Source organism: Hemibagrus wyckioides, linkage group LG11 (assembly GCF_019097595.1).
Source record: "Hemibagrus wyckioides isolate EC202008001 linkage group LG11, SWU_Hwy_1.0, whole genome shotgun sequence".
Taxonomy (NCBI): domain Eukaryota; kingdom Metazoa; phylum Chordata; class Actinopteri; order Siluriformes; family Bagridae; genus Hemibagrus; species Hemibagrus wyckioides.
The window spans coordinates 34,339,504-34,358,825 of record NC_080720.1 but is presented as its reverse complement, the minus strand read 5'-3'; the positions used below and the strand labels follow the sequence as shown (position 1 = coordinate 34,358,825).

The window sequence follows — 19,322 nt, the reverse complement described above, 5'->3', positions numbered from 1 at the left end:
ACACCAAACACACACTAACACACACTAACACACACTAACACACACCACACACTCACACACTAACACACACTAACACACAAACACACACAAACACACACTAACACACACTAACACACACCACACACTAACACACACTAACACACACTAACACACACCACACACTAACACACACCACACACTAACACACACCACACACTAACACACACCACACACTAACACACACCACACACTCAAACACACACACACTCAAACACACACACACTCAAACACACTAACACACACCACACACACACCACACACTCAAACACACACTAACATATACCACACACTCAAACACACACTAACACACACCACACACAAACACACACCAACACCAAACACACACTAACACACACTAACACACACTAACACACACTAACACACACTAACACACACCACACACTAACACACACCACACACTAACACACACCACACACTCAAACACACTAACACACACCACACACACCACACACACTCAAACACACACTAACACACACCACACACTAACACACACTCAAACACACACCACCACACACTAACACACACCACCACACACTAACACACCACACACACTAACACACACCACACACTAACACACACTAACACACACCACACACACCACACACTCAAACACACACTAACACACACCACACACAAACACACACCACACACAAACACACACCACACACAAACACACACTAACACACACCACACACTCAAACACACACTAACACACACCACACACTAACACACACCACACACACTAACACACACTAACACACCACACACTCAAACACACACTAACACACCACACACTCAAACACACACTAACATATACCACACACTCAAACACACACTAACACACACCACACACTCAAACACACACTAACACACACCACACACACTAACACACCACACACTAACACACCACACACTAACACACTAACACACTAACACACAAACACACAAACACACAAACACACACACACACTCACACACACACACACACACACACACACACACTCAAACACACACACACTCAAACACACACACACTCAAACACACACACACTCAAACACACACACACTCAAACACACACACACTCAAACACACACACACTCACACACACACACACTCACACACACACACTCACACACACACTAACATATACCACACACTCAAACACACACTAACACACACCACACACTCAAACACACCACACACAAACACACACCGACACCAAACACACACTAACACACACTAACACACACTAACACACACTAACACACACTAACACACACTAACACACACCACACACTAACACACACCACACACTAACACACACCACACACTCAAACACACTAACACACACAACACACACCACACACACTAACACACACTAACACACACCACACACTAACACACACTCAAACACACACCACCACACACTAACACACACCACCACACACTAACACACCACACACACTAACACACACTAACACACACCACACACTAACACACACCACACACTCACACTCACACACCACACACTCAAACACACACTAACACACACCACACACAAACACACACCACACACAAACACACACCACACACAAACACACACCACACACAAACACACACTAACACACACCACATACTCAAACACACACTAACACACCACACACTAACACACACCACATACTCAAACACACTAACACACACAACACACACCACACACACTAACACACACTACACACACACCACACACCACACACTCAAACACACTAACACACACCACACACACTAACACACACTAACACACACTAACACACACTAACACACACTAACACACACTAACACACACCACACACACACACTAACACACACTAACACACACCAAACACTAACACACACCACACACTAAAACACACAACACACACCACACACTCAAACACACACTAACACACACTAACACACACTAACACACACTAACACACACTAACACACACACCACGTACTCAAACACACACTAACACACACCACACACACTAACACACACCACATACTCAAACACACACTAACACACACCACACACACTAACACACACTAACACACACAAACACACACTAACACACACTAACACACACTAACACACACTAACACACACCACATACTCAAACACACACTAACACACACCACACACAAACCACACACAAACACACACAAACACACCACACACACTAACACACACTAACACACTAACACACACCACACACTCAAACACACACCACACACTCAAACACACACTAACACACACCACACACTCAAACACACACTAACACACACCACACACTCAAACACACACTAACACACACCACACACAAACACACACCACACACAAACACACACTAACACACTAACACACAAACACACACTAACACACACCACACACTCAAACACACACTCAAACACACACTAACACACACTAACACACACCACACACAAACACACACCACACACAAACACACACCAACACACACTAACACACACCACACACACTAACACACCACACACACCACACACACTAACACACACTAACACACACTAACACTCAAACACACACTAACACACCACACACTAACACACCACACACACCACACACACTAACACACACTAACACACCACACACTCAAACACACACTAACACACACCACACACTCAAACACACACAAACACACACCACACACTAACACACACTAACACACACTAACACACCACATACTCAAACACACACTAACACACACCACACACCACACACTAACACACACCACACACACAACACACACCACACACTAACACACACCACACACACTAACACACACACACTAACACACACACTAACACACACTAACACACACTAACACACACTAACACACACTAACACACACCACACACTCAAACACACACTAACACACACCACACACTCAAACACACACTAACACACAACACACACTAACACACACTAACACACACTAACACACACTAACACACACCACACACTAACACACACTCAAACACACACTAACACACCACATACTCAAACACACACCACACACAAACACACACCACACACAAACACACACCACACACAAACACACACTAACACACACTAACACACCACACACTAACACACACCACACACACTCCAACACAAACCACACACTCCAACACACACCACACACCACACACTCAAACACACACTAACACACACTAACACACACTAACACACACTAACACACACTAACACACACTAACACACACCACACACAAACCACACACAAACACACACTCAAACACACACCACACACTAACACACACCACACACACTAACACACACCACATACTCAAACACACACTAACACACACCACACACTAACACACACCACACACACTAACACACACCACACACTAACACACACCACACACTAACACACACCACACACACTAACACACACCACACACTAACACACACCACACACACTAACACACACCACATACTCAAACACACACTAACACACCACACACTAACACACACCACACACTAACACACACCACACACTAACACACACCACACACACTAACACACACCACACACTCAAACACACACTAACACACACCACACACTAACACACACAACACACACTAACACACACCACACACTCAAACACACACTAACACACACCACACACTAACACACACCACACACTCAAACACACACCACACACTCAAACACATACTAACACACTAACACACACTCAAACACACGCTAACACACGCTAACACACCACATACTCAAACACACACCACACACAAACACACACTCAAACACACACCACCACACACCACACACTCAAACACACACTAACACACCACACACTAACACACACCACACACTCAAACACACACTAACACACACCACAAACTCAAACACACACAAACACACACCACACACAAACACACACCACACACACTAACACACACTAACACACACTAACACACACTAACACACACCACATACTCAAACACACACTAACACACACCACACACCACACACTAACACACACCACACACACTAACACACACCACATACTCAAACACACACTAACACACACCACACTCAAACACACACTAACACACACCACACACTCAAACACACACTAACACACACCACACACACTAACACACACTAACACACACTAACACACACTAACACACACTAACACACACTAACACACACCACACACTCAAACACACACCACACACTCAAACACACTAACACACACCACACACACCAACACACACTAACACACCACACACACAACACACACAAACACACACCACACACTAACACACACCACAAACTAACACACAACACAAACTAACACACAACACACACTAACACACAACACACACTAACACACACCACACACACTAACACACACTAACACACACCACACACTCAAACACACACTAACACACCACACACTCAAACACACACTAACACACACCACACACTCACACACTAACACACACCACACACTCAAACACACACTAACACACCACACACTCAAACACACACTAACACACCACACACTCAAACACACACTAACACACACCACACACTCAAACACACACTAACACACACCACACACTCAAACACACACTAACACACACCACACACTCAAACACACACTAACACACACTCAAACACACACTAACACACACACTAACACACACCACACACTCAAACACACACTAAGACACACTCAAACACACACTAACACACACACTAACACACACACTAACACACACACTAACACACACACTAACACACACACTAACACACACACTAACACACACCACACTCAAACACACACTAACACACACTCAAACACACACTAACACACACACTAACACACACCACACACACCACACACACTAACACACACTAACACACCACACACTCAAACACACACTAACACACACCACACACAAACACACACCACACACTCACACTCACACACCACACACTCAAACACACACTAACACACACCACACACAAACACACACCACACACTCAAACACACACCACACACTCAAACACACACTAACACACACCACACACTCTAACACACACAAACACACACAAACACACACCAACACACACCAACACACACCAACACACACCACACACACCAACACACACCAACACACACCAACACACACCAACACACACCACACACTAACACACTAACACACACTAACACACACTAACACACACTAACACACACTAACACACACTAACACACACTAACACACACTCAAACACACACCACACACTCAAACACACACTAACACACACCACAAACTCAAACACACACTAACACACACCACATACTCAAACACACACTAACACACACCACACACTAACACACACTCAAACACACACTAACACACCACACACAAACACACACCACACACACTAACACACACCACATACTCAAACACACACTAACACACACCACACACTCAAACACACACTAACACACTCAAACACACTCAAACACACACTAACACACACCACACACACTACACACACTACACACACCAACACACACCAACACACACCAACACACACTCAAACACACACTAACACACACTAACACACCACACACTAACACACACCACACACACTAACACACACCACACACACTAACACACACCACATACTCAAACACACACTAACACACACCACACACTCAAACACACACCACACACTCAAACACACACTAACACACACAACACACACCACACACACCACACACACTAACACACACTAACACACACCACACACACCACACACACTAACACACACCACACACACTAACACACACCACACACTAACACACACCACACACTCAAAAACACACTAACACACACCACACACTCAAACACACACCACACACACCACACACACTAACACACCCAAACACACACTAACACACCCAAACACACACTAACACACACTAACACACACTAACACACACTAACACACACTAACACACACTAACACACACCACACACTCAAACACACACCACACAATAACACACACCACACACTCAAACACACACCACACACTCAAACACACACTAACACACACCACACACTCAAACACACACCACACACTCAAACACACACTAACACACACCACACACTAACACACACACTAACACACACCACACACACTAACACACACTAACACACCACACACTCAAACACACACTAACACACCACACACTCAAACACACACTAACACACCACACACTCAAACACACACTAACACACCACACACTCAAACACACACTAACACACACTAACACACCACATACTCAAACACACACCACACACAAACACACACCACACACTAACACACACCACACACTAACACACACCACACACTAACACACACTAACACACACCACACACTAACACACACTAACACACACCACATACTAACACACACTCAAACACACACCACACACTCAAACACACACCAACACATACCACACACTAACACACACTAACACACACCACACACTCAAACACACACCACACACTCAAACACACACCACACACACTAACACACACTAACACACACTAACACACACTAACACACACCACATACTCAAACACACACTAACACACACCACACTCAAACACACACTAACACACACCACACACTCACACACCACACTAACACACACCACACACAAACACACACCACACACTCAAACACACACTAACACACACCACACACTCAAACACACACCACACACTCAAACACACACCACACACTCAAACACACACCACACACTCAAACACACACCAACACATACCACACACTAACACACACTAACACACACCACACACTCAAACACACACCACACACTCAAACACACACCACACACACTAACACACACTAACACACACTAACACACACCACATACTCAAACACACACTAACACACACCACACTCAAACACACACTAACACACACCACACACTCAAACACACACTAACACACACCACACACTCAAACACACACCACACACTCAAACACACACCACACACTCAAACACACACTAACACACACACACACCACACACAAACACACACCACACACACTAACACACACCACACACACTAACACACACCACATACTCAAACACACACTAACACACACCACACTCAAACACACACTAACACACACCACACACTCAAACACACACTAACACACACCACACACTCAAACACACACCACACACTCAAACACACACCACACACTCAAACACACACCACACACTCAAACACACACCACACACTCAAACACACACTAACACACACACACACCACACACAAACACACACCACACACACTAACACACACCACACACACTAACACACACCACATACTCAAACACACACTAACACACACCACACTCAAACACACACTAACACACACCACACACTCAAACACACACTAACACACACCACACACTCAAACACACACCACACACTCAAACACACACCACACACTCAAACACACACCACACACTCAAACACACACCAACACATACCACACACTAACACACACTAACACACACCACACACTCAAACACACACCACACACACTAACACACACTAACACACACTAACACACACCACATACTCAAACACACACTAACACACACCACACTCAAACACACACTAACACACACCACACACTCAAACACACACTAACACACACCACACACTCAAACACACACCACACACTCAAACACACACCACACACTCAAACACACCACACACTCAAACACACACTAACACACACCACACACTCAAACACACACTAACACACACTAACACACCACATACTCAAACACACACCACACACAAACACACACTCAAACACACACTAACACACCACACACACTAACACACACTAACACACACCACATACTCAAACACACACTAACACACAACACACACTCAAACACACACCACACACTCAAACACACACTAACACACACCACACACTCAAACACACACCACACACAAACACACACTAACACACACCACACACTCAAACACACACCACACACACCACACACAAACACACACTAACACACAAACACACAAACACACTAACACACTAACACACTAACACACTAACACACCACACACTCAAACACACACTCAAACACACACTCAAACACACACTCAAACACACACTCAAACACACACTCAAACACACACTCAAACACACTAACACACACTAACACACACTAACACACACTAACACACACTAACACACACTAACACACACTAACACACCACACACTAACACACACCACACACTCAAACACACACCACACACTCAAACACACTAACACACACCACACACACCAACACACACTAACACACACCACACACACACAACACACACCACACACTAACACACACCACAAACTAACACACACCACACACACTAACACACACCACACACACTAACACACACTAACACACACTCAAACACACACTAACACACACCACACACTCAAACACACACCACACACAAACACACACTAACACACACCACACACTCAAACACACACCACACACACCACACACAAACACACACTAACACACAAACACACTAACACACTAACTAACACACTAACACACTCAAACACACTCAAACACACTCAAACACACTCAAACACACTCAAACACACTCAAACACACTCAAACACACACTCAAACACACACTCAAACACACACTCAAACACACACTCAAACACACACCACACACACTAACACACACTAACACACACTAACACACACTAACACACACTAACACACACTAACACACACTAACACACACCACACACTCAAACACACACTAACACACACCACACACTAAAACACACACTAACACACCACACACTCAAACACACACTAACACACACCACACACTCAAACACACACTAACACACACTCAAACACACACTAACACACACACTAACACACACTAACACACACACTAACACACACTAACACACACCACACTCAAACACACACTAACACACACCACACACTCAAACACACACTAACACACACTCAAACACACACTAACACACACCACACACTCAAACACACACTAACACACACTAACACACACTAACACACACTAACACACACTAACACACACTAACACACCACACACTCAAACACACACCACACACTCAAACACACACTAACACACACCACACACTCAAACACACACCACAAACTCAAACACACACTAACACACACCACATACTCAAACACACACTAACACACACCACACACTCAAACACACACCACCACACACCACACACTCAAACACACACTAACACACACTAACACACACTAACACACACTAACACACACTAACACACACTAACACACACTAACACACACTAACACACACTCAAACACACACTAACACACACTAACACACACTAACACACACTAACACACACTAACACACACTAACACACACTAACACACACCACATACTCAAACACACACAAACACACACCACACACAAACACACACCACCACACACACCACCACACACACTAACACACACTAACACACACTAACACACACTAACACACACTAACACACACTAACACACACCACACACACCACATACTCAAACACACACTAACACACCACACACAAACACACACCACACACACTAACACACACCACATACTCAAACACACACTAACACACACCACACACTCAAACACACACTAACACACTCAAACACACTCAAACACACACTAACACACACCACACACACTACACACACTAACACACACCAACACACACTAACACACACTAACACACACTAACACACCACACACTAACACACACCACACACACTAACACACACCACATACTCAAACACACACTAACACACACCACACACTCAAACACACACCACACACACCACACACTCTAACACACACTAACACACACTAACACACACTAACACACACTAACACACACTAACACACACACTAACACACACTAACACACACCACACACTCAAACACACACCACACACTCAAACACACACTAACACACACCACACACTCAAACACACACTAACACACACCACACACTCAAACACACACCACACACTCAAACACACACTAACACACACCACACACTCAAACACACACTAACACACACTCAAACACACACTCAAACACACACTCAAACACACACTCAAACACACACTCAAACACACACCACACACTCAAACACACACCACACAATAACACACACCACACACTCAAACACACAATAACACACACCACACACTCAAACACACAATAACACACACCACACACTCAAACACACACTAACACACACCACACACTCAAACACACACCACACACTCAAACACACAATAACACACACCACACACTCAAACACACACTAACACACACTAACACACACTAACACACACTAACACACACTAACACACACCACACACACCACACACACTAACACACACTAACACACACCACACACTCAAACACACACTAACACACACCACACACTCAAACACACACTAACACACACCACACACTCAAACACACACTAACACACACCACACACAAACACACACCACACACAAACACACACCACACACTCAAACACACACAAACACACACCACACACTCAAACACACACTAACACACACCACACACTCAAACACACACTAACACACACTAACACACACTAACACACACTAACACACACCACACACTCAAACACACACTAACACACACCACACACTCAAACACACACTAACACACACCACACACTCAAACACACACTAACACACCACACACACTAACACACACTAACACACACCACATACTCAAACACACACTAACACACAACACACACTCAAACACACACCACACACTCAAACACACACTAACACACCACACACACTAACACACACCACATACTCAAACACACACTAACACACACCACACACTCAAACACACTAACACACACCACACACTCAAACACACACCACACACAAACACACACTAACACACACCACACACTCAAACACACACCACACACAAACACACACTAACACACAAACACACTAACACACAAACACACAAACACACTAACACACTAACACACTAACACACTAACACACTAACACACCACACACTCAAACACACACTCAAACACACACTCAAACACACACTCAAACACACACTCAAACACACACTCAAACACACACTCAAACACACACTCAAACACACCACATACTCAAACACACACCACACACTCAAACACACACTAACACACACTAACACACACCACACACTCAAACACACACCACAAACTCAAACACACACTAACACACACCACATACTCAAACACACACTAACACACACCACACACAAACACACACTCAAACACACACCACCACACACCACACACTCAAACACACACCACACACTCAAACACACACTAACACACACCACATACTCAAACACACACTAACACACACCACACACTAACACACACTCAAACACACACCACCACACACTCAAACACACACTAACACACACCACATACTCAAACACACACAAACACACACCACACACAAACACACACCACCACACACCACACACTCAAACACACACTAACACACACCACACACACTAACACACACTAACACACACCACACACACTAACACACACCACATACTCAAACACACACTAACACACTCAAACACACTCAAACACACTCAAACACACACCACACACACCAACACACACCAACACACACCACACACTCAAACACACACTAACACACACTAACACACACCAACACACACCAACACACACCAACACACACCAACACACACCAACACACACCAACACACACCAACACACACCAACACACACCAACACACTCAAACACACACTAACACACACTAACACACACTAACACACACTAACACACACTAACACACACTAACACACCACACACTAACACACACCACACACTAACACACACCACACACTCAAACACACACTAACACACCACACACACTAACACACACTAACACACACCACGCACTCAAACACACTAACACACACCACACACTAACACACACTAACACACACTAACACACACCACACACTAACACACACTAACACACACCACATACTAACACACACTCAAACACACTAACACACCACACACTCAAACACACACCACACACTCAAACACACACTAACACACACTCAAACACACACCACACACTCAAACACACAATAACACACACCACACACTCAAACACACACCACACACTCAAACACACACTAACACACACCACACACTCAAACACACACTAACACACACTCAAACACACACTAACACACACACTAACACACACCACACACTCAAACACACACTAACACACACTCAAACACACACTAACACACACACTAACACACACCACACACTCAAACACACACTAACACACCACACACTCAAACACACACTAACACACACCACACACTCAAACACACTAACACACACCACGCACTCAAACACACTAACACACACCACACACTAACACACACTAACACACACTAACACACACCACATACTAACACACACTCAAACACACTCTAACACACCACACACTCAAACACACACTCAAACACACACCACACACTCAAACACACACTAACACACACTCAAACACACACTAACACACACTCAAACACACACTAACACACACTCAAACACACACCACACACACACTCAAACACACACCACACACACACTCAAACACACACCACACACTCACACCACCTGTCTCTCGCTGAGGTTGTGGCACTGGCTGCAGGTGATGGTGTTGATCAGGGTTCCGTGGTAGAGCCTCTGTATCAGACTGGAGCCAGACGTCCCGATGAGAGACGACTCTAACGCACTGAACAAAATCCTGTTCAACTCCTGAACATCCTGCTGAGCTGTCTTCTACACACATACATACCTCTAGATAAGTCAGGTGAACTAATGAGGTGTGTGTGTGTGTGTGTGTGTGTGTGTGTGTGTACGTGTGTACCTCACTGTTGGTCCAGCCAAAGCTCTCGGTCAGTGCTGTAGTCGTTGTTGTTTGTTCATCCAACAGTAACAACCGAGCAAACAGATTCTGCAACTCCAGAGGAATCACACGCACCTACACACACACACACACACACACTCAACTGAATGTTCTTTAAGATTTAATGGACAAAGTCACCTCACACACACACACACACACCTTAGCATCAGGTTTGTCTTTATCCCCCAGCTTGCCAAGCTCCTCAGGTCCCAATCTGAACAACTCCTCTGTGGATACACACAGTGAGTTAAACCTGTGTCTTACCTCTGAACTACTGTGTGTGTGTGTTGTGCTTCACCTCTGAACTCAGGTGTGTGTAACAGGGTCTGCAGTAGTGAGTTGAGGTAACATGTTGATCCCTGATTTCTAATTCCGATCAGCTTCAGTTTCCCTCGAGGAGGAGGCGGCGGCTCACACACCTTCCCTATAACACACACACACACACACACACACACACAGGTCACTAGCACTACCCTACTACTACTACACTGATTTAGTACCTCTGGACTCTGATTGGAGGATTTATTCCTTACTCAACACACCTGACCTGGAAAATGTAGGATCTTAACATTTAGGCACCTTTAACACACACACACACACACACACACACACATACATACCTTTGCCCTGGTTGATGCTGTTAGTTGTGGTGTTAGTTGTGCTCTCCTCTTCCTCCTCGAACAGATCTCCGAACATGGACATGGTCATTACAGCTGTGTGTAAACACCGAGCTGGACACTCTGCTATCTCCTCTGACTAACACACTGCCTCCTGACCGCTTTAATGGACATTATACTCAACACTTGTGTCACTGCTACTTCCTGGAACTCAAAAACAAACACGCTGCTTCTTAAAGTCTTTATTTATTTGCTTCTCATTGTTAATTAACACTGCAATAATAATGAAAAAGTCAGTCCGCGGTGTCTGTTTCTGAATAAACGGCGGAATGTAGAGATGAAGCTGAATCTGTGTTCAGCGAGCAGCCATGTTCTCCTCTCAGAGAAACAACGCCGCAGTGCACCATGGGAAATAGAGTTATAAACCACAGCTACACTTCCGGGATATTCAGGCGGAAAGTTGTGATAATGGCGACCTCTAGTGGGAGATGGATGGATGGATTCAAGATTCAAGAAGCTTTATTATCATTTCCCCCACATATATCTGACGCAGTACAGAGTGAAATGAAACACCGTATCTCCAGGACCTGGTGCTACAGAAACATACAACAACAAGTTCAACACAAAACACAACACAGAGCTAGGACAGAAGTTTGTCTTAGTCACGTAAAGTGCACAGTGTGCAGCTAGGTGCAAACAGAGCATAGACAAGACAGTGCAAAAGACAATAAATACAATAAAGACAACACAAAAGAACACAGGACACTTAGCACCGAAAAGAAAGAAAAGAACGTGTACTGGAATGTAAGTGAAATAAAATAGATAAAGTGAAATGATGTAAAAAAGTATTGTGCAAAAATATTGTGCAAAAATACACAGCAGCGGTTGAGGTAGTGCAAATAGAATAAACATAAATATAACTATAGCAGCAGATGACAGGTAGAGATAGTGCAGTAAGTAATGAACAGTATAAATTATGTGTGTGTGTGTGCACGTCCACACAGTCAAGAGAGAGAGTGTGTGTGTATCTGTGTGTGAGAGAGATAGAGAGTTAATATACAGTTCAGTCCTGAGTGAGAGTGTGTGTGTGTGTGTGTGAGAGAGTGTAGAACAGTTCAGTCCTGAGTGAGAGTGTGTGTGTGTGTGTGTGAGAGTGTAGAACAGTTCAGTCCTGAGTGAGAGTGTGTGTGTGTGTGTGTGAGAGTGTAGAACAGTTCAGTCCTGAGTGAGAGTGTGTGTGTGTGAGAGAGTGTAGAACAGTTCAGTCCTGAGTGAGAGTGCGTGTGTGTGTGTGAGAGAGTGTAGAACAGTTCAGTCCCAGGTGTTGAGGAGCCTGATGGCTTGAGGAAAGAAACTGTTACACAGTCTGGTTGTGAGGCCCGAATGCTCCGGTACCTCTTTCCAGATGGCAGGAGGGTGAAGAGTGTGTGTGAGGGACCATCTGTAGAAGGGAGGAAGATGGGCTCCTCAGGAAGTAGAGGCACTGCTGGGCTTTCTTGGTGATGGAGCTGGTGTTGAGTGACCAGGTGAAGTTCCAATGGTGCTCTTGAGAATCCATCGATGGACAGTGGAGAATGGTCACTCTGTGCTCTCCTGAAGTCAACAACCATCTCTTTAGTCTTGTCAACGTTCAGGGAGAGGTTGTTGCCATTGCACCTCCTCTCTGTAAGCTGACTTGTCGTTCTTGCTGATGAACTTTAACAGAACAGAACAGAACAGAAACATCACATATACATTACAGCACAGTGAAATTCTTTCTTCGCATATCCCATCCTTGGAGGTTGGGGTCAGAGCGCAGGGTCAGCCATGATACGGCGCCCCTGGAGCAGAGAGGGTTAAGGGCCCAACAGTGGCAACTTGGCGATGCTGGGGCTTGAACCCCTGATCTTCCGGGCAACGACCCAGAGCCTTAACCACTTGAGCCACCACTGCCCCTTGGCCAACTTGATGATGTGGTTGGATCTGTGCATTGCTGCACAGTCGTGAGTCAGCAGAGTGACCAGCAGTGGACTGAGCACACAGCCCTGAGGAGCTCCAGTGCTCAGTGTGGTGGTGCTGGAGATACTGTTCCTGATCCGGACTGACTGAGGTCTCCCAGTCAGGAAATCCAGGATCCAGTTGCAGAGAGAGGTGTTCAGGCCCAGGAGACTCAGCTTCTCAATCAGCTGCTGAGGGATGATTGTGTTGAATGCTGAACTGAAATCTATGAACATCATTCGAACGTAGGAGTCTTTACAGTCCAGGTGTGTGAGGGCCAGATGGAGGGTTGTGGTGATGGCGTCGTCCATGGAGCGGTTAGGACGATACGCAAACTGCAAGGGGACCAGTGAAGGTGGTAGCTGTGACTTGATGTGCCTCATGACGAACCTCTTGAAGCATTTCATCACGATTGGTGTGAGTGCGACGGGACGATAGTCATTGAGGAAGGAAACCGTAGACTTCTTAGGCACAGGGACGATGGTGATAGATAGATAGATAGATAGATAGATAGATAGATAGATAGATAGATAGATAGATAGATAGATAGATAGATAGATAGATAGATAGATAGATAGATAGATAGATAGCACTACTTACGTTCAAGGCTCTAAATGGTTTAGCTCCACCACGCTCTTTAAGATCACAAAACTCTGGACTTCTGGTAGTTCCCAGAATATTAAAGTCTATAAAAGGGGGTAGAGCGTTTTCGTATTTAGCTTCTAAACTTTGGAATAGTGTTCCTGACAGTGTTCGGGGCTCAGACACAGTCTCCCAGTTTAAACACAGACTAAAGACTTATCTCTTTATAGATATTATTTCCTGGCATACATTTAACACATCCCTTAATCTTGTGCTCCAGTACATCTGATTAAATGCACATTATCATCTAGTGCTGCTAATATCATGAAAGGCAGCTATGCTAATTACTTTCCACTTGTTTCCCTTCTTCTACCCATCCAGAGGCATCCGGAGATCGTGCCAGCTCCAGTGGCATCCAGAGATGGACCAGCTCCAGTCAGGTTCGGCTTTGTGACGACTGGGGTATTCAAAGTCACGCCGCCAACCCTATGTGGACCACAACAATCTCTTTATTAATTTTCCACAACACTGTGCACATGCTGTATCTGCCTCACACGACTGACTATACATGAATGCAGAAAGGACAGTGTTCATATCACACGCTCCTGTGTCACCCAAATGAGGATGGGTTCCCTTTTGAGTCTGGTTCCCCTCAAGGTTTCTTCCTCATACCATCTAAGGGAGTTTTTCCTTGCCACAGTTGCCTCAGGCTTGCTCACTTGGGATAACATCTAGGACTGTTTGTATGTTTGTTGTTTCTTATTTTGTTTCTTATGTAAAGCTGCTTTGAGACAATGCTCTTTGTTAAAAGCACTATACAAATAAAATTGAATTGAATTGAAATTGAGTAGATAGATAGACAGGCATACAGATAGATAGACATACAGACAGGCAGGCAGGCAAGCAGATAGCTAGTTTTTCTGCATCATGAAGTGACATCATATTTCTTATCTTAGCGATATTTCTGAGATGACAGAAGGCTACCCGAGTGATATGATCTGCATGAGCTTCAAACTAAAGACCAGAGTCAATAATCACACCAAGATCTTTTACTGCTGGACAAGATGAAACAGAAAGACCATCCAGAGTCCTCTGTAATCAGAAAGCTCACTTCTAACTGCATGTGGTCCTAGTACAAGCACCTCTGTCTGTCAGAGTTAAGCAGGAGGACGTTAGTGACCATCCAATGTCTAATGTCCATCCACTGTCAGACAGCAGCAACTACAGACCAATATCACTCTCATTTCTTTCTAAAATTCTTGAACGCATTTTTTATAATTAGCTGCCTGTCTCCTGCAGAACAACCTCCATGATCCCAACCAGTCTGGCTTCAAAGCAGCACATTCCACAGAGACTGCCCCTTTCAGCAGTCACTGAGAAAGTACATGCTACTAGATCAGTCAAGCTTCACTGGTCCTCATCCTCCTCTACCTTTCTGCAACATTTGACACAGTAAACTATAAGACTCTCTTGTCCACCCTCAGGAGTCTTGGAATTTGTGGAACAGCATGGGAATGGGTTGCTTCCTACCTGGATGGTTGCTCATATCAGGTAACATGGAGGGGATTGACATCTGCTCCACGCAGACTCTCCACTGGTGTTCCACAAGGCTCAGTACTCTGTCCTCTCCTTTTCTCCCTCTACACTCACACTCTTGGGAAAGTTATATCCTCACATGGGTTCTCTGACCACTGCTATGCTGATGACACTCAACTTATCTTCTCCTTCCCTCCCTCAGATATCACGGCTTCTGCTTGAAACTCAGGTGATTTATCCCCAGCCCAGGATCTTGTGATATCTCTGAACAACTCCATGATCTCTCCTTCAGGCACCGCAACCTTGGGGTAACCATGGACAACCAACTGTCCTTTTCCTCCCATTTTCCTCAACATGTCACACGCTCATGTTGGTTTCTTCTGTACAACATTGGAAGGATTCAACCATTTCTAACCACACAGGCTACTCAGGTGCTTGTTCAGTCTCTGGTCATTTTGAGACTGGACTACTGCAGCTCTCTACTGGCAGGTCTTCCTCTGAACACAATCTGTCCAATGCAAATGATCCGAAATGCTGCTGTGTGACTTGTTCTCATCCTGCCTAAGTTCTCCCACACCATCCCACTGCTGCTCCTCCACTGGCCCTTGCCTACAAAGCTAAGAATGGACCAGCACCATCTGACCTCAAAGCTCTTATTACTCCTCACACTGCACCTCGCTCCCTCAGGTCCACTAGCACTGCTCCATTGGTCCCAAAATCTCTCAGGGTAAGAGGTAGGTCCACATCTAGACTCTTCTCTGTTTTGGCACAGAGGTGGTGGAGTGAACTTCCCCTAGATGTCTGAACAGCCAAGTCACTGACTGTCTTCCAACGACAGATGAAGACCCACCTCTTCCTGAAGCACTTAAACTAGCTCTTATTTTCCGTTTGTTTTCTGTATTGTTTTATTATATTTTGAGGCTGATGGAATCCTGAGTCTGTGAACCAGTGGTAATGTATTCATTGATACAAGACTTTAAAGCACTTTTGTACATCGCTCTGGATAAGAGCAGCTGCCAAATGCCACAAATGTAGATATAAATGTCCTTTACACATTCTTCAGTCTTAATAATTTGGTGTCTCTCATCTGACTTAGCTGAAACATATAGCTGTGTCATCAACTTAACAGTAGAAGCTAATACCATGTTTACCAATAATTACACCAAGGGGTAGCATATATAAGGAGAAAAGCAGCAAACCCCACGCGCGCGCACACACACACACACACACACACACAG

The 19,322-nt window shown here is 44.7% G+C and overlaps 1 protein-coding gene across 2 annotated transcripts in view; it reads right to left on the bottom strand.

Moving 5' to 3' along the window:
• usp40 (ubiquitin specific peptidase 40) overlaps positions 1-14,375 on the bottom strand; it is a 43,538-nt gene extending 29,163 nt beyond the window's left edge. Inside the window, exons 1-5 of one of the 2 annotated variants that reach the window (XM_058402645.1) lie at positions 13,993-14,375; positions 13,671-13,796; positions 13,532-13,599; positions 13,334-13,447; positions 13,081-13,245 (exon numbers count right to left, since the gene is read on the bottom strand). In XM_058402645.1, coding sequence (XP_058258628.1) covers positions 13,081-13,245; positions 13,334-13,447; positions 13,532-13,599; positions 13,671-13,796; positions 13,993-14,080 — 561 coding nt within the window. In that variant the 5' untranslated portion in view covers positions 14,081-14,375. The remainder of the gene's footprint in view (positions 1-13,080; positions 13,246-13,333; positions 13,448-13,531; positions 13,600-13,670; positions 13,797-13,992) is intronic. The other variant, XM_058402646.1, reaches the window with a different exon arrangement.
• Positions 14,376-19,322: the final 4,947 nt, after the last annotated feature.